The following is a 19,474-nucleotide window of genomic DNA, read 5'->3' as shown; positions in this document are numbered from 1 at the left end:
TTGGAAATTCACTCTTATCAATACAATCAAAAAATATTAAAAACCCACTACCATAAAAAGTCGGATTCCCCAAACAGCCCAAGAACTTAAGGAAGGGAGTAATAATTATTAAATAAAATATAAATAGAAAGCAAGATTTTGTAGAACTAAAGCATCACCAACCTGTTTAGAAGTCATCATAAATTTCTAATACAACCACCTCCATGACCAGATAATTGCAACCATGGGTCATTTAGGTAAAATTATGAAGATTTTTCAAGTTAAAAAATACATATATATACTAATCGAAATAAAAAATAAAGAAAAAGCAAGATTTTGTAGAACTGAAGCACCACCGACCTGTTTATAACCATTCAACACCTGGCAAACTTCATTGTGTAGATCTTCACTCCTTATTTCCTGTCACAAACATAAGGTCAAAGACAGAAGTCGCATCATTTTTTCCATTTTCTTTTCAAATCATTTTCTTAACAATACAGTATTTCTTCTCTTACATGCCAACTTGCGATAGCTTTGCACATGAAAGCAAGTGAACTCAAAGCCCCTGTTGGATTTGCTCTGACCTGCAAGGAAATGATATCGGTCGTGGCAAATATTAAGCCTTTTGTCTGAGCCTAATTGGAAGTAAAGCTTGAAATGGAGTAGGTTTGACCCGAAATGGGATCCAATCCGAAGTCCATTTTATTTTAATTTTGAATCCAAGTTCAAAACGTGTTGGATATGGAGCTTCGCTGAAAGAATCGCCAAGGATTCATGCTGGATATGAACCTATGTAGTTCTTGAATGGATCGGGTCTAACCCAAGATCTGACACGAATCAAGTATACTCTAAATGGATCCTGTTTAAATAATATGGGCTGGATATGGACCCTTACATAGGACCCGATCCAGATTTGGATCCTGACATTAAAATATGGATTCAGATCTAGATTCACATTAGATCAGCTCCATTTCAAGCCCTAATTGGAAGCATATAGAAAGCTGATGTGTACCATTGCACATAGACCTCGGAAGGCATCCTCTTTCTCAATATCATCACGTATCCTGCCATATATAAATAAAAATGAAATATTAGTGGAAGCAAAGTCCTTTGTCAGTCTGTGACACAAACTGATGAAGAAAGAAGCACTCACGCATAAAACCCAAAAATTAAGTATATGAGTAGAGTATAGAATATTCTTAAAAGATAAAAGAGCCTAGTACTCCCCAAAAAGACACTTCCAATTCCAGTTAAATAATTAGATCCCATTCATCACATGTTTCATTAATCATTATATTGCATCATTTACCAACGGGCCAGTGGCCTAGAGGTATCAGACCCTTACTTTCCAAAGGGAGATCAAGGGTTCAAGCCTCCATAGAAGCATGTGTGTGAGTACCAACTAGGAAAAAAAATATATATATCACATCATTTGTCAATCATTTTTTTCTTTCTTCCTTTCGTTATTTTTTTTTTTTTTTTTTGTGATAAGCAAGATTTGTATTAAAAGGGGCTACAAAGGGAGCACAATCCTCAAAAAAAACACAAGGCCAAATAATGACCTTCTATCATAAACCAAAGGGACAGTTTCATAAGACAAGAAGAAAACCATCATCCTTTCCCTTTTCTCTTTAACTTTTTGTTTTAGATCAATAGTAAGAAAGGAACACAAGAACAACCCCCCAACCCTCGGCCGTTACCACCATTCTAGGTTGTGCTTGGTTACAACAAACAAGTTTTGTCGCATTCAACCCTAAACGTCAAGAGAGAAAATGCCCACAAAAATGGCAAACTAATGAAGACGAATATGACGCTAGAATAAGAAAAGAAAGATTTTCAAAATAAATTCATTTTTGTGAAGTTGAAGGCCTCATCATTTGGGGATGAGTGACTAAACTTTTGATATTGTGAAAACCTGTGATTATATAAAGTTTCTTTTTTTCCCCTAAATAATTACGGAGTTTGACCTGTTCAAATCAGATCATGACAAGATTGTGGTATCCAATGGGTCCCACATGAAATCAAAGAGCATAAGGATGTGCATGGAGAAGGGATCCAAATAGTTGCTGCATTGTTGTTGCATTCAAACAATTAATTCAGGAGCAATGGATTAAAATGTTTGAAACAATTCTTATAAAATTATCACATATGTGGCACTTAGGCTTCAATATATTATATTTACATGTGCAATATTAAATAAATGAATTTTAAACTTAACTTTAACGAATTATGTTTTGATTTGCAATTTTTAACATCAAGAAACCATCACTGGGAATTTTGGGAAAAGAAAACACTTACATAGATAAGGCAGTACACCATGATTGCATGAAATGCTCCATATGTGGTGATACAAGTTCTGGACAGACCCAAGCAAGTCTCCCAAGGGTGATGGCACTATTTTCTATAAGTGACTTGTTGAGCTCCTACTCAGTATCAATAGATGTGATTAAAGATAACACAGTCCATAACACATTCATGTACAGTAATGAAACAACAATCACCTCAGCATGCTGAAGAAATGGGACCAAACATGAGACAACTGTCATCACTATTGGCGAAATATCTTGATGAACCTGAAATTAAAAGGTCACAAAAAGGTCGATTAATTTTCATCCACTCTATTTTCTGCTCTTTTCTGTTGATACAGAATAATAAACCAAAAAACAAGCACATACCATCTATTATTATAATTTAACAAATATGAGATGAGGAGATTTGCAATTGAATAGAACAAAAAAAATTTATCTTAGTATGCCAAAAATATATATCAAGTAAGAACACTGGATAGTGTAGGAAGCCAAAAGTAAGATTTTTCCGTAATTTAATATTGTAAAATTCATTTATCAGATGAGTCCATGATTTGATAATGGTAAGGCAAATTATTGAAAGAGATATCTATGAGATATAAATTTGTAGTCGGCAAATTTCGTTGTCAAAACGAGTCCAATTGAGTTCTAAATTTTCAGTTTGATTTGTCAAGAATCAAGATCGGAAGTGGAATTGGAGAAGTGATCGTGTTCATGCTTCGATGCACTCCGTGATGATGAGAACAATACTTTAGGAAGGTAAGTGAGTGTGTGATGACACTTTGGAGGTTCAAAATTAGGCTTTTGGGAAGTTTTACATTCTGCCTAACTTGAACTGGTTCAAGTTTTATTGGAACAGATTCCAAGTGTAAAGCTGAATTTTATTTTAGCTTCTGGCCTACTTGAACCGGTTCAAGAATTCCTGAACCAGTTCAAGTCCTTTAAACCTTCTTGAAAACTCTGTTTCCTTGTTTGTTTTGACTTCCTATTTTGCATAAACTTTTGCCATAATGGATATGCACGAAATTGACTTGTTTCCCGAGTACAATTAGGTTTTCAAAAGTCTATAAATATATGTTTTCTCTCTTAAATTTTTAGGGCTTGAAAATATATATTTTTCTAAATGAGTGAATTGTTTGAGAGAGATTTTATTCAGAAAATCAATCTGATTTTTCTGATTTTATTTTTGAGAGCACACACATAAACACGAGTGATTTAGGAGTGATGTTCTCTATCTGATCGGAATTGGAGCATAATTGAAGATTCAGAGATTTCGAGAAGCAGGATTTAATTGTTCTTCATTAAATTCAGAATTGAAGAAAAGGGGCGATTCGATCAGACTTTGATGGGGGTCAAAGCATTCGTGAAGTATTGTTTAATCTACTAGCAATCCTTCTACAGAGATCAAGACTAAGCCTGAGGTTGAGAGCTGTTGGACGGGGGAGTCGCAAAGCCAGGATTGTCAATAGTTGGTTTTTGATAGAACGATAAGGTGCAAGCCTGAGTCAAAGTTCAGTGTACTTTGCTTCAAACATAGTAGATCATTTTACTCTGGATGACATAGTCCACGAGGTATTTCCCATAACGATTGGTTGATTTCCACCAGCCGGGTTTTCCTCGCTAAAAATTTCAGTGTCAACTCTTAAACTTTATTCACTTTACTTGCACTTTATTTTTGCTTTGTGGGTTTGATTTTAGTTTTATTTCGGTAAAATTAAAATAAGTAAAATTGGATAAAGGAGCACGTAAAACCTATTCACCACCCATCTAGATTATTTTTAAATAGAAACTTCCACATCCTATTCCGCTGCACAACTCACAATATCAAATGTACCATAGGCAGTATATAGATTTTAAACTATGAAGAATATATACAAAGCAATATCACCCCTCCCCCTTCTCCATATCTACCCACCGACCCACAAAAAACGTTAAATAAATAAAAACATATGCAAAACAAGATGACCACTTTCCATATCAAATTTAGTCATTTGTTTCAGTGGAGGGTTTGTTGATGAATTCTAATACTTTCATTATTGTAACCAATTCATGAACAACATTTGTGATGCAAAATGCGTAAAACGAGATTCGTCGATCAAGCATGCATCACTCTTACAAAATCCAGATTTATCAACCGGATGAGACCACTTCCACTAATATGAAGAATTTATAAGATAGAAGTAATAGTCCCAAAGCCGAAGCAGATGTAACCAGCATGCTCAAAATTAACTATATGTTTAGCAGGACTTTCATGACCAACTAACTAGGTAGCATTGACACAGACACCGAAAATGGACGAAATATGACATGGATACATCAACATTCCAAATCGTAACAAAGTAGGACATGGACAATGTGATACAGAAAAGCCCAGTTGCATCCATCTTGATCAAAATGACCAAGTTAAACCCATCTTACAAATGATGAAAGGGGCAAGCCACGTATATACCTACATCTATTATACAAGACAATCATAGATTTTTTTATTAATTTTATAACTTCTATACTAAGAATTACTTCATATGAAGATGAAGTTATAAAAAACAATGGCAGCACAGTGCACAAGGCTCCAACCACTGCGGGATCTAGGGAGGGTCAGATATACACAACCTTACCTTTGCATGTGATAAAAAAAAGATTTAAACATATATATAACTACTACTCTCCTACTATATAATTGTTATTACATTTATATTGTTGTCCTATATCAAAAAGTGTGTAATACATGATTGATTTGTGATGACCATTTGTATAACAAAATGCCAACTTTTTTTTTTTAAAGAGAGAGTTTGGAATTTTTCGGTGTAGTCTTGTTTCCAAGATTGTTGGGTACAACTCCTTTTAAGATTTGTTTGTACTACACAGCTTGTTTTGGAGAGTGTCTAGACATGTTGGCCAAGTGTCCGAAATAGAGAAATTAAATTGAAATATGAACAGATTCATGAGGTGTCGGACACATCTGGGAATGTTCAAAAATGCCGGTGTTCAATACATGTCCGGACTGGACATGTCACCTTCACACTTTCACAGATGCGCCCGTGCTTCTTAGCCAACTAGTTTCAGAATATGTATAACAGTAAATTAATGGAACCATAATTTTTATATTATTCGCGTGTCATACCCATTTGTTCTTGTGCAGCACAGAAAACCACCAAAGAAGATAAATTAGAAGTGCGCAAATTTGGTATTCAACAAAAGCACTCTCAAGTTCAATGCAAGACACATTCTTCCAATGCTATAATTAACTAATTTCAAAATATAGAATGGTGCATCAAGGGGGACATTGCCAAAGTCAAAGGTCATTTTCCTGTCTGCCCCCTTATAGACCCTCGATTAACAAGAAGCACACTTGGTAATGACCCTTTAGAATGGTGCATTAGAAAGCAAAATAATCTGGATTGGACAAAATGAAGCTTAGAGAGGTGAATCTACCTTAACTGCTAATTCTCCAATAGCCCAACATGCATTATTCGCCACAGAAACAGTTTCCTTCAGCTTTGGTGTGTTCTGTACAAAGCTTGTGTGTAAATGATGGAACAAAGTAATGCAACCAATCATACATGAGTTTCTTCTTACCAGTTGTTTAGCAGCAACATCAAGAAATTCAGACAAACGTGGGCGCAAATGAATGGGACATACCTAATCATCAAAGCAACATTGACTACATTTAAAACAAAAAATATAGAACTGCTAAAAAGTCTAAAAAAGCTTTGAGTATCTACCACTGACCCTGTGGCCTAGTCGTATTTTCCTCACATAGGAGTTACAAGGCTCAAGTTATTATAACACACTGGCAGGTAAAGTGGTAGGGTGGAAGCCTTGGCCATTAGGCTTAGAATTAAGCTTTTTAATGATTGTATTCTCAACTTACCCTCGCAAGGTCACCAAGCAATGCGAAGGCGCTTTGCCGAACATCATGAGCATCATCCATGCAACACTGCAGAAGCAGGTCCCTCAAACTACTTTGTGAAACCTGCAGAAGAATTCATGACAGAACATATGAACAAGTGTTAATGCACAACCGAAAATTTCCATTCTGATAGTCTGTTGTTGCAGTCAATATAAAGGAATTGGGATTTCAAGCTTCATTGAGCTGTATTGTGGAAGTTTGTTTAAGCAATATTTAACAGTATGGGGAATGTCCATATTTGTGCAGGAAGAATATAAAGTACCAGGCCTGCCACAAATGTTATAATGTGGGAGCAGAAAATGTAGCTATGAACAGATTAATCATTACTATAACCTAGCCATAGTTATTTTGCATCTTTTCTTGACACAAAAGATGATGTCGTATAAAGAATACAAAGGAAGCAAAAAAAGGCTTCTAGTATTCATTGGTTGTCAAACACACAACCCCTTTTTATTTACACTTATCAGACAACATCATTTGCGTACATCCCGTGCCCCCTTTACTAGAAAAAGCTTTTCAAGACCGAGCACATGAGAGAGGGGAGAGAGATTTCCCATTTCCAAAACAGAAAAAACGAAGGCCTTTTAATGAACCTTTACTTATCCACATACACTCACACATAAAAGGAAAGAAAGAAACAACGAGAACAGGCAGATAATTTTTTTTTGATAAAAGCATCTTCTCTCGTATTTTTCCTAATAAGAAAATCTTTTGAGAAAGGGGATTACCAAACTCTCTATCCCACTACCAAGACCTTCTGCAAGTCCTGAGAGGAGGTCCAACGAGCACACAACGAACTCCTTATCATACTGTGTCCCAGCTTTACCAGGATCAACCTGAAACAGAAGTGTCAATCAATGTGGACTGAAGCTTATAAAAACAAAAATTCATACTTCAGAGAGACAAAATAAACTGGCTCATGAATTATAAACGGAATGCAACCAGAAAAGCAAAACTCAAAACTACTAGCCTTGCAAAAGAATACTTAAAAGTGACCATAAATGGAGGTTACAAGGCCTAGGGTTCACCATAGAATCATGCTATATGTGATTGAGGAATTCAAAGAAGCGAGCACATAAGAGACAACAAAATAAAAGCAATCAACCGACAAACGCTAAAGGATTGAACAACCATGGAGAAGGAGATCGCATGAGGAGCGGATCCGTTGACGGAGCAGCGGCTTGGAGTTTCGAGTGGGAAGCTTGGCATATGTAAGCGTCAACAGGTAACTAGGGAATTCTAAGGTGAGAATCTGGTAACATGGTTGTAAAACTTCTTTCTCGTAGTGGATGTTTATGGCTAGACAAGGTTTTGTGATTTTCTCCTTACTAAGTTTTTCAGGTAAAAAGCTTGTGTCTCTACTTTATAGTAAATTGGTATTGTATGTGAAAAAGGGAAGAGCAATCAATAAATCATCTTCTTTTGAATTGTCTAGTGGCCAGGGACAGTTTGGCTATGCTTTTTGCTATTTTTGGTGTTCATTGGCTCAATGCCGAATTCCACGAAGAGCATGTTTGAGGCTTGGAGAGGATTTATAGAGGAAAATCAAGCCCAAGATGCTTGGAGGGCAGCTCTCCTTTGCTTGTGGTGGGGTTTGTGGCCGGAGAGAAATAGGAGGTCCTTGATGAAGAAGAGGTTCCTATTTTGGTACTTGAATTCTCCATTATTTTATTTGTTTTGGGTTCACAAGTAGAATTGTAAATCTGTGGAGGAAGCGTGGATAGTTTGTGAGTATAGTGGCCCTTGTTGGCTTTTTGTGCAGTTGTATTCGGGTGCGTGCCCCTCTTAAGCGCTCTTTAATAAAATTTTACTTATCAAAAAAATATATATATTTATTTAAAGTTTTATGTGTTTGTTTGATTGCAATCGAGACAGAATTTTAGTTAGGTAACTGAATATATATATATATATATTGAAAAGTAAAATTGTATTAGAAATCATTCAAAAGGGGAACGCGTCCCAAGAGCTGTACAAATACCAAAACCCAAAAAGGGATTCCTATGGACTCAAAGAACCCAAAAAGTCCACGATTTCATCTAAAGATATACAATTTCTCCCCATAGCCCAACTAAACAAAGAACAAATAATAGAAAACTTCAACGCCCCAATGGAGAATTCCTCCCCATCAAAAGATCTTCTATTCCGCTCTTTCCAAAGAGTCCACCAAACACAAAGGGGGATCACCCTCCAATAGTCACGAGCATGAGCCCCCACCCTTTGGCCCCTCCATACGTCAATCAAATCCCTCGAACTCCGAGGCATAACCCTTTGGACGCCAAACAGACCCAAAATAAGACTCCAGCAATCATGAGCCACGGGACAATGCAAAAGAAGGTGATCCACAGACTCTCCATCCTTCTTCCACAGACAACACCGGTTGACTATGATTTGTCTTCTCTTTCACAAATTGTCCAAAGTCAAGATCCTGCCCCAAGCTGCAGTCCAAACAAAAAAGGCCACCCTAAAGGAGCCTTCGAATTTCAAACCGTTTTCCACGGGAAATTCGAACCGTGAAACCCGGAGAGACTGAAAAAAAAAATAAAATAAAAAAAAAAAGAACGGACCTGAAAAGTCCCATACGAATAAGGTACCCAAGTCAAGGAATCCGAACCAGTAACATCCACCTCCTGTCTATACAAAAGGTCCAGCAAGCTAGTGACATCGTCCGACTCCCAATCCTGAAAGGATCACCGGAACTGCACATCCCAAGACAGTCTACCGCTATCGAGTCGATAACACCAAAGCATGTCTATCAACAGCAATCCTGAACAACATTGGGAACAAACAAGACAATGGGCGATTCTCACACCAAGTACCCTCCTAAAACCGGACGCCCTTCCTTCCTGAACTCTGAATTTAATATGCTTACAGAACTCATCCCATCCCTTTCTAATGGATTTCCACACCCCCACACCGACGGCAGATTTGACCGGCCTAGATGACCATCCCCCCCCCTCCTCCCCAAAGCAACATGAAACAACCTTCCTCCATCAACTATGTCTTTCGCTACCAAATCTCCATAACAACTTGCCTAGGAGAGCTCTGTTGAAAGGGGCCAATCTCCTAATCCAAGACCGCCAAACTTAAAGGGTCCGTAGACCTGCTCCCATCGAACAAGATGAAATTTAAACTCCTCCCCCCGTCCGCCCTAGAGGAAGTTCCGTTGAAGCATCTCAAGTCTTCCAACAATAGAGGAGGGGATCTGGAAAAGCGAAAGAAAATAAGTTGGAAGACTGGACAATGTACTCTTCACCAAAGTAACTTTCCCTCCCTTCGAAAGATATTGCTTTTTCCACCCAACCAACCTTCTCTCGAAACGCTCTATCACCTGGTCCCAACTTCCCACCCTCCTTGACGAATCACCCAACGGCAAGCCCAAGTAAGAAATAGGGAAGGAGCTCATCCCCCCACACCCTAAAACCGCTGCAAGAGAAGCCACCTCCTGAACCCACAGGAACAAGCACACTCTTGCCCAAGTTGACTTTCAAACCTGAGACTACCTAAAAGTAGACAAAGACACATCTCAAATATCTCAGTTAGGACACATCTACCTCATAGAAAACCAGACTGTCATCCGCGAAAAGCAGGTAAGAGATCTCCATCTGCTGAACTGAATCTGAACCAATCCTGAAACCCCTGATAAATCCCAAATCCACAACCCTTCTCATCAACCTACTAAGAGCCTCCAGAACAATAATGATCAGGAATGGGGAGAGTGGGTCCCCTTGCCTCAAACCACGAGAACTGCAAAAAAAAAAAACCCTGATGGAGACCCATTCACCAACACAGAAAATCTGACAGAGGAAACACACGTGTCGATCCATCTCTCTCCAAAAAGCATCCTCTCTAACAGATAAAACAAAAAATTCCAACAAACATAATCATAGGCTTTCTCAATATCAAGCTGACACAAAACTCCAAGAACACTGCTACTGAGCCTATAATCCACACATTCACGGGCAATGAGAGCAAAATCCAGGATCTGTCTGCCCAATGAACGCATTTTGAGATTCAGAGATGACTCCATCCAAAACCTCCCTCAATCTTAACGTGAGGACTTTAGCGATAAGCTTATAGATACACCCAATCAGACTTATTGGTATAAAATCATTAACGTTAAAAGCACCACCCTTCTTAGGAATTAGAGCAATAAAAGATGCATTCAACGACTTTTCGAACTTCCCATTAGAATGGAACTCATGAAAAGTGCCCATAACCTCCTGTCTAACCACGCTCTCCAATAAAAACCTAATTGTGAAACCATCTAGACCTGGAGCTTTGTCACCATTACAACTCTTCAAAGCCTTCAAAACCTCCTCCTCTGTAAAAGGACTCTCTGACATGGAATATTTGACTGGTTATGAAGTCTAAGCGACAAGGAAATCCAAAGGGTATAAATAAATTCAAGGAGGTAGAAATAACTACCAACACCCTCTTTGATAACTCTTCTAATTCATGATGGACAAGGAAAAGAAATCGGTTTCGTGACAGAACAATACCATCATTAATGCTCTATAAAAGGAGTCGACAATTAACCTAAAAAGGTACGCCAAAAATTAAATATAGTCTTGCTTTGACTTTTAACGGCTCAAGTATTAACTTGACCGTGAAGTGCACCCAGCCGGCACCACCCCGGTCATCACTTTTCTTGTCTTGCAAGATTGGCTCCCAGCTTTGGACCATGCTGATTTTTTCATCAAAAGTTGGCGCCGTCTGTGGAAACCCAATCCACGTCCATCAATTCCCCGCCCCCTTGATCATAAGCATATACACCTTTTGTTTCGCAGTCAATTCTTCCTTCCAGCAATACAGCCAGTGAGGTTGACATAAATTCAAACAAGACTGCACAATGACGTGCTCTTCTTGTGGAATCTAGAAGACAAGAGGTATTGATATTTCATAATGAGAATGTCTTTAATGAGGCAATTATTGATGAAAGGAATCAGGGAATGCATGAAATCCAGTAACAAAACAGTGAGGTGAACGAGATATTCAAAGACCTCAGTCTGCTGGTCCACAAGAAAAGGAACTGTGATTGATGATATTGGCTCCAATATCGATTGACGTTGGTTTGGAACAGTGAGGTTCGATTAACGTTGGTCTGGAACTCGGTAAACTCAGCCCTCAAAAGAGCTACTCCATCACGATCACCGTCGCTAGAGGGGTTGCTTCCATCTCGTGAACTGGCCATCAAAAACAAAGGTGAATATTGGATTCGGAACCTTGCTCTGATACCAATTAACGTAGCGGAAACGATAAAGAACAAGGTTAAACCCTTGAATTCACAAAAAACACTCACAAGAGAGACTCTGAAATTATATTGATAATGATGATGTCTGCAGACTTACATCTCTTGCATTTATATAGGCAAGTCAAAAATAAAATAAAAAAAGAAAGCATGCGTGAAATAATAATAAAGGGGAAATCTGAGATTTGATGGAGCAGAATCCTCCTTAAATCTTGCAATGGAGAATAATATAATCTATTGTTGGCAACTACTCAAATCTTCTTATTTATTTTCTGAATCCTCCTTAATTCTTCCAATGGAGAAAAATATATTCTATTGTTGGCAACTACACCAAATTTCCTTTTGACTTTTCCTTACTTATTTTTTTTTTTCTTTTATTCTCCTTACCGTTTTAGCCTCCCTGATTTGCGATGATCCTATATGCTCAGATAATTGTAAGCGACCTGTTCTACATCAAAAAGGGCCCGAGCTGAGTGAAACTCATAAGAAGCCGACTACACCTCCTTCCTCAATAAAGGGAAGAGAGGTCAACTTCACTTCCTTCCCACATTAAAATGAACGAAAGGATGACTACTCCCTCCTCAGAGAAGGGAGAGACGATTAAAGTTTTCTTCCCTATTAAAGGGGCGAGAATGTGAAATAAACTCCGTGGGAAAATCTATGCATAACATCGTGGTGAGCGAAATGTATATTTTTGTCCCTATGTTGTTTGACTAATTTCTAAATTATGTGACAAACACATGGAGGAGAGTGAAGACGATTTAAGATTCTTAAGTTTAACAGGCAAACTCAGGAATGGGGGCAACTGAAATGTAGAATATTTGACTGGTTAGGAAGTCTAAGCGACATGGAAATCCAAAGGGTATGGATAAACTCAAGGAGGTAGAGATAACTACTAACACCCTCTCCGATAACTTTTCTAATTCATGATGGACAAGGAAAAGAAATCGGTTTCATGACAGAACACTACCATCATTAATGCTCTATAAAAGAAGTCGTCGATTAACCTAAAAAGGTATGCCAAAAATTAAATAGAGTCTTGCTTTGACTTTTAATGGCTAAAGTACTAACTTGACCGCCGACCGACCAGCACCACGCCAATCGTCACTTTTCCTGTCTTGCAAGAATGGCCCCCAGCTCTGAACCATGCTGATTTTTGCATCAACACATGGGACTGTAGTGATGGAGGAAGTTTCGTGGAGACCGAAGTTGAGAGCCCTGTGGCTGAAAGAAGGTGACCGAAATACTGTGATGACCGAAATCGTCACTTTTCCTGTCTTGCAAGAATGGCCCCCAGCTCTGAACCATGCTGATTTTTGCATCAACACATGGGACTGTAGTGATGGAGGAAGTTTCGTGGAGACCGAAGTTGAGAGTCCTGTGGCTGAAAGATGGAGAGGAGTAGAAGGGAGGAGTGCAAGGCTGAGTTTGAAGAGACTGTAGTGATGGAGGAAGTTTCGTGGAGACCGAAGTTGAGAGCCCTGTGGCTGAAAGAAGGTGACCGAAATACTTAGTTTTTTCACCGATTAGCTAACGCTTATAGAAGAGGGAACAACATGGGGAGGATAAGTTTTGATAGTGTTATGGCTGAAACTGAAGAGGAGATCCGGACAGGTTTTGTGGCATTTTATCAGGAGTTGTTCATAGAGTTTGTCTCTTTGAGGCTGGGGTTGGATGATATTGAGTTTGATACAATTTCCGATGAGGATAGAGTGGGTTAAGAGAGGCCAGTTGGGGAGGAGGAAGTGCTGGAAGCTCTAAGGAGCTGTGATGGAGATAAAGCTCTGGGTCCGGATGGGTTTACAATTGCGTTTTTCCAAAAGAATTGAGAGGTGGTGAGAGCGGATGTGATGAGAGTAATGCATGCCTTCTTTGAGGAAGGTTGTTTTGAGAAGAGTTTGAATGCTACTTTCATTACTCTTATACCTAAGAAGGGTGGAGCGGTTGAAGCTAAGGATTTCAGACCAATTAGTTTGGTGGGCTCTGTTTATAAGATTATTGCAAAGATCCTGGCTATTAGGCTAAGGAAAGTTTTGGATGGGGTCATCTCGGAGTCTCAAAATGCGTTCGTTGGAGGAAGGCAAATTCTCGACCCGGTTCTTATTGCTAGTGAATGAATTGATGCAAGAGTCCAGAGTGGTGAACCGGGGATTGTGTGTAAATTGGATATTGAAAAAGCATATGACCATGTGAGTTGGGTGTTCTTATTGTATTTGTTGGAGAGGATGGGGTTTGGAACCAAATGGAGAGGGTGGATTCATCAATGTATTTCGTCGGCTCGTTTTTCCATCTTAATGAATGGATCACCAGTAGGTTTCTTCGCAAATTCGAGAGGTTTACGTCAAGGGGACCATTGTCCCCTTTTTTCTTCATTATTGTAATGGAAGCCTTTAGCAGACCCATGAAAAGGGCAGAGGTACTGGGCTTTATTCAAGGTTTTTCGGTGGGGCGTGTGCCAAACCAGATTGTTACCTCTCGCTTGCTATTTGCTAACGACACTATTGTTTTTTGCGATGTGAGTGTGAATCAATTGAGACACTTGAGGTGTGTTTTGGCCTGTTTTCAAGTTGTTTCGGGGCTGAAGATTAATATTGGGAAGAGGGTGATTGTTCCAGTAGGGGAGGTGGATTATATTCATGAGTTGGTAGCTACTTTGGGTTGCGGAGTGGAGGCTTTTCCATTTTCTTATTGGGCCCTTGTGTGCTTCCACGAGGAGAATTGCCGTTTGGGATCCAGTGGTGGAACGTTTTCAAAAGAGGTTATCTGGGTGGAAGAAGCAATACTTGTCGAAAGGGGGTAAACTCACATTGCTGAAGAGTACCCTCTCTAATCTTCCTACATATTTTATGTCTTTGATTCCAATTCCTAGAACAGTGATTGGTAGACTTAACAAGATTCAGGGGAACTTTTTGTTGGGGGGTGTAGGGGAGGAGTTCAAGTACCATCTTGTGAAATGGGAGAAAGTATGCACCCCTATTCAAAGAGGAAGCTTGGGGCTTCAAAGGTTGGAAATGTTTAACAAAGCTTTTTTAGTGAAATGGTTGTGGAGATTTGGGTGTGAAAGGTCCGTGCTTTGGAGGCGTGTTATTGCTTGTCGGTTTGGGGAATAAGAGGGTGGTTGGATATCTAGAGGTGTGTCTTCATCAGCAGGCATGGGTTCATGGAAAGGTATTAGGAGGGGTTGGGACGAGTTCTCTAAGCGGATACGGTTTAGAGTTAGGAATGGTCGTTATGTGAGGTTTTGGAAGGATGTTGGGTGTGGGGATGTGGTGTTGGCTTGTTGGTTCCCTAGACTCTTCAGGATGGTTGAGGATAAGCATGCGGTGGTTGCAGATTATTTTAGGCTAGAGAATGGGAGAGCTAGTTGGGATGTTATATTCCGCAGAAATTTTAACGATATGGAGTTGCTGGAGTTTATAGATTTAATGGGATTAATTTATAGTCAAGTGGTGGAGGGGGAAGGAAGGGATGAGATGGTGCGGATGGGGGATTCTAGAGGGGTGTTTGAGGTGAGGCCGTTTTACCAAAGCCTTACGAATTCGATAAGCAACGGTTTCCCTTGGAAGGCTGTATGGAGGACTTCAGCTCCATTGAAGATAGCTTTTTTCACGTGGACAGCGGTGCTTGGCAGCATTCTTACTCTTGACAATCTCAGAAAAAGACGCCAAATAACAGTTAATTGGTGTTGCATGTGTAAGAAGACAGGCAAATTGGTTAACCATCTCTTGCTGCACTATAAAGTGGCAGCGGATGTTTGGAGTATGGTCTTGAATGTTTTTGGGGTTGACTGGGTGGTGTCAAGGAACACGATGGATATGTTAGAGGCTTGGAGAGGGAGACTAATGGGCAGTCGGGTTAGAAAAGCGTGGAGGATTGCACCTCTTTGTATTTGGTGGGGGCTGTGGCACGAGCGGAACAGGAGATCTTTCGATGGAAAGGAGTCGCTGGTGTGGGCTATTAAGTTGACTATTTTGCATTCTCTTTATTCTTGGGTTAATGGGAAAAATTGCCCATCTATGGATAGCTTTTTGGATTTTGTTGACAACTTATCGTTGTAATGGCGCATTTTGCGTAATTTGTTTACTTTGTTAAGGGTTCGCTCCCCTCTGAGCGCCTTTGTTAATATATTTTTACTTATCAAAAAAAAAAATTTAATGACGAGATAATCGTTAAGAAAGTATCTATCTTATTTGAATTTGTTGTATTCTAAACAAGTCACTGGGATTTGTGGGCTTCAAAATGGATAGCAAGCCTACTATATGCGTTGTTAGTTGTGTTAAATGACTACGGACAATTAAGAAGGAAAAAAAAAAAATTGAATAGGGACAGTGGAATTGTAGGCTTCAAAGTGAAATTGTAGCTTATTGTTATGATAAATGACTCCGCACAATGGAATATTGCTGATATATGTGGTGGTGAAAAAAAAAAAATGACTAGGGACAGTGGAATTGTAGGCTTCAAAGTGGAATTGTAGCTTATTGTTATGATAAATGACTCCGCACAATGGAATATTGCTGATATATGTGGTGGTGACAATACAGTTTACATTGAAAAAATAAATAGTGTAGGGTATGCGACTATGCGCCATGTGGGATTCGAGGACCATTACCTAAGGTGTCAAAATACACATGATTAATTACACCTAGAGGGAGGTGAATTGGTCTAAATGGATATTAATTTTTAATTTACTTTTCAAATTACCACAACTACAACCACACCAACCAATCCTTCTCCCAATTCCACAGAAATCCCCTCAGCACCTTCCTTCCTATCCAACTCTGAAATTTCCATAAGCTGTTTTTTCCTCCACTCCAGCTTGCCAAACACATCCTTATTCCAGACCTTAATGTCGCCCTTTAAGTATCTCAACTTAAATGCCAATTGAAAGCTTGGATTACCCCTAACATCATAAGCACCCCACCAGTTCGTGCTTTCTTTGAACTCACCCACTCGTATCCACATGTTTTCAAATCTAAAAGGGGATCTTCCTCCCCTGATCCCTCCACAATCAAGCAAAATAGGAACATGATCAGGATTGCCCGCACGCACGCCACTTGTGACGCATCCGGAAATTTCTCCTCCATCTCCACTGAAATAAGAAATCTATCCAATCTAGAAAAAGGAGGAGGATCCCGCCCACTCAAACCATATGAATGCGCCTCCCACCATGGGAAGATCCAACAACCTATTAGCTTCCACAAACTCAGAGAAATCAGCCATTGCTCCATCCCACGCACCCCTAGAGGATCTCTCACTTATGTTAAGGACGGCATTAAAACCCTCCCCCCCCCCCCCCCCCCCCCCCAAAAAAAAAAAAAAAAAACACACACACACACACCACAGAACCCCCCATCTGCTTCTAATGATACCCAGTCCCTCCCACATCTCTCTACGCTCCACATCACCTACAGGCCCATAAACACCCGAAAAACACCACTTCGAACCATCTTCCTCAAACTCAAAAAGTAATGATAATGAATGCCTCCCTTCCCAAACATCAACCTTCGACACCCATCTCCTATCCCAAAGAACAGCAATTCCCCCAGCAGTCCCCTCTGCATCAATAACCTCCCAATCCACAAATCTAAACATCCCCCCCTCCGTCATAAGATGAGCCCCATCGCTCCCTTCTACGCTTTCCGTTGTGGGAACAAGCTCTGCCAATACCTCTTTCCAAATCGAAACTCTGTAACAGAAACTATTATCATGTATGAGCACAACCTTCGGGCAGTTTGTTCCAACTTTCACTATAATCCTAACACTTTCAGCATCTCTCGTTTCATCCGCCTCCGCACTGATAAAACCGCCACATAAATCCCCCACTTCAACAAAAAGTGCCAGACACCAGAGATGCAACGGAAGCCCAAACAGCCAAATTCGCTTAAGCCCTCTATCCTTAAGCACATCACAGCAACCGACCCTAAAAGACCATACATCAATACTCAAGGTAGCAGATCCCCACTGTCGCCATCCTTCCTTCAGCACCCTTTGAGCCTCCGATGGAGATGGAAACCTGAACAGGAGAAGAAAGTCAAATAATGGTGTCACACTCACCCCACACGACGTATTCCACGCCCGCGCTGCCCACTCCTCTATTCGATCACAACCCCCAACCTCTTTGTCAAAACGTCCGACCAAGCAGGACAACAACATCGATCTTCTCCCTTCAACTGACGCCTCATCAAGAGACAGCTGTGGCCCTCTATGAGGGATCGTTGTCTTAACAATCCCCCCCCCCCCCCAAAATGAAATCCTTGGGAGCCGTGCCACCTCAAGAAATGACTTCATCCCTTAACATATACATACATAACCCTAGCAGCCCAGGACAAGCCGTAACCCTAATCTCCCTAAAATTGCCCCTAGTATGGTGAAATCACCCCTACTAACTTGAAAAAAAAAAAAAAAGGAGAGAGGAAGAAAAAAAAGAGAGAAGAAAAAACGATTATCTCGTCATTAATAATTTTCCCAGTTTCAAATAAACGTAAAGCTCATTAAAGACCATGACAAATAGACTTAAAAATGTAAACACATACAAAGGACATTTGCCTACCTAATAAGTGTGTGCGCGTGTGTTGAATATATGACTGGAATAGAAAGACAAAGAGATGATGAAGATACAACTGAATAAGTAATGCAAAATACGAGAGATTCAAAGAACGGCAAAAAAGAATGAAAACAAGAATAAGAGGATTTTGAGAAATACAAGAAATAAAAAATGAAGCTTAGATGATGATAAATAAACCCAAACAAAATGCATTAAATGATTTATATGAAAAATTAGGGTACAGCAGTTTATATGAGGGTGAAAAGGCTTTACAATCTGAAAAAAGGTAAGAGATATGTTGACTAGACACGTGGATTCAGGACATGGATCAAACAATATCAGTTTAATAGAATGACTTATTAGATAGATGAAACAATTACATACAAAAATAAAGTCAGTCCATTGAAACATAATAGAAGTGGCACAAGAAAAATTAGAACTAGGTTTCACAGTACACTAACAGTAGATGTAACAAATGTTTCTTTTTCTCTTTTTGGTACCAAGAAAACGTTATAACAAATCATAAAAGGAATGTATCTCATGTGTGGATCAGTGGCCCACATGATATTAAATTACTTTTTTGAGGGGGAGGGCCCACTATACTAGTTTGCTACTGGGGTCCTCCCTCGTTGCCTTGGCATTGCACTAGTGCCTTGACCTGGCACTCCCCACCCTTTTACAGTAAAATATATATATATATATAATATTTAGCTTTTCTTTCTACAAAGAAGGTAGTCCAAAAAATAAAAAATGGAATGGCATGAACATCATTAAAACAAAAGGTCATGGCTGACAACGGAAAAGCACGATATAGCACAAGACAGAAACATTCAATACAGCAGAACTTCAAGCAGCCATTAAGTAGCAATATAATGTATCAAAAAATCTGAATCACTGACTCATAGAACAGCCAAATAATTGCATCAACTGAAACCTTTGCCAATTGTTGGGTCTGGATGATGTTTATGCATCTCTGAAATACAGGCTCAGCAAATTGAGAAAATCCGGTACGCAGTGCCTGAAAGAAGCAAGAGCATTCACTTTTATACCTCCTTTACTCCAAGTTATTATTCTTGTTGCACTGATCTAATTCCCAGTTATGAAGTCAGGCCCGGGGGGGGGGGGGGGGGGGGGGGGGGGGGGGTGGGGTGGTGGAGGGAATGAAAGAAAAAACAGTTTCTCTGCAATCACAGACTTGACAAAAAGGGTCAAAGAACAGTAGAAATGCATGAAATTGTGTCAGTGAAAAATATAAACAACAATAAGATGTAAAGAACAAACAAAAGTTCACTGCAAACTAAAATCTCTACATCTAAAAGAAAAGGAATTATTTATAACTCTGTTTAAATGCCGATTATTACTGGAAAAAGATCATGAGCCTCTAATATGATAACTGCCTTGGAGCAAGGGCCGATGTGATGGGTGATACTGCTGCTTCCAAATGAGTGAAGTATTCATATCATAGACATAGTCATGTCTGAGCGGAC

The 19,474-nt window shown here is 39.5% G+C and overlaps 1 protein-coding gene across 1 annotated transcript in view; it reads right to left on the bottom strand.

The window, feature by feature from the left end:
* LOC132300707 (transportin-1) overlaps window positions 1-19,474 on the bottom strand; it is a 56,419-nt gene that overhangs the window by 1,853 nt on the left and 35,092 nt on the right. Inside the window, exons 19-28 of the mRNA XM_059797906.1 lie at window positions 18,922-19,005; window positions 6,924-7,031; window positions 6,157-6,258; window positions 5,862-5,924; window positions 5,718-5,792; window positions 2,481-2,552; window positions 2,278-2,402; window positions 992-1,043; window positions 495-563; window positions 340-399 (exon numbers count right to left, since the gene is read on the bottom strand). Of these exons, the coding sequence (XP_059653889.1) occupies window positions 340-399; window positions 495-563; window positions 992-1,043; window positions 2,278-2,402; window positions 2,481-2,552; window positions 5,718-5,792; window positions 5,862-5,924; window positions 6,157-6,258; window positions 6,924-7,031; window positions 18,922-19,005 (810 nt within the window). The remainder of the gene's footprint in view (window positions 1-339; window positions 400-494; window positions 564-991; window positions 1,044-2,277; window positions 2,403-2,480; window positions 2,553-5,717; window positions 5,793-5,861; window positions 5,925-6,156; window positions 6,259-6,923; window positions 7,032-18,921; window positions 19,006-19,474) is intronic.

This window comes from Cornus florida, unplaced genomic scaffold, assembly GCF_030987335.1.
Source record: "Cornus florida cultivar Cherokee Brave unplaced genomic scaffold, ASM3098733v1 CherokeeBrave_3.0.0_Hap2_Chr03, whole genome shotgun sequence".
Lineage (NCBI taxonomy): Eukaryota > Viridiplantae > Streptophyta > Magnoliopsida > Cornales > Cornaceae > Cornus > Cornus florida.
Note: the sequence above shows the minus strand (reverse complement) of the source record. Positions and strands in the feature narration are given on the sequence as shown.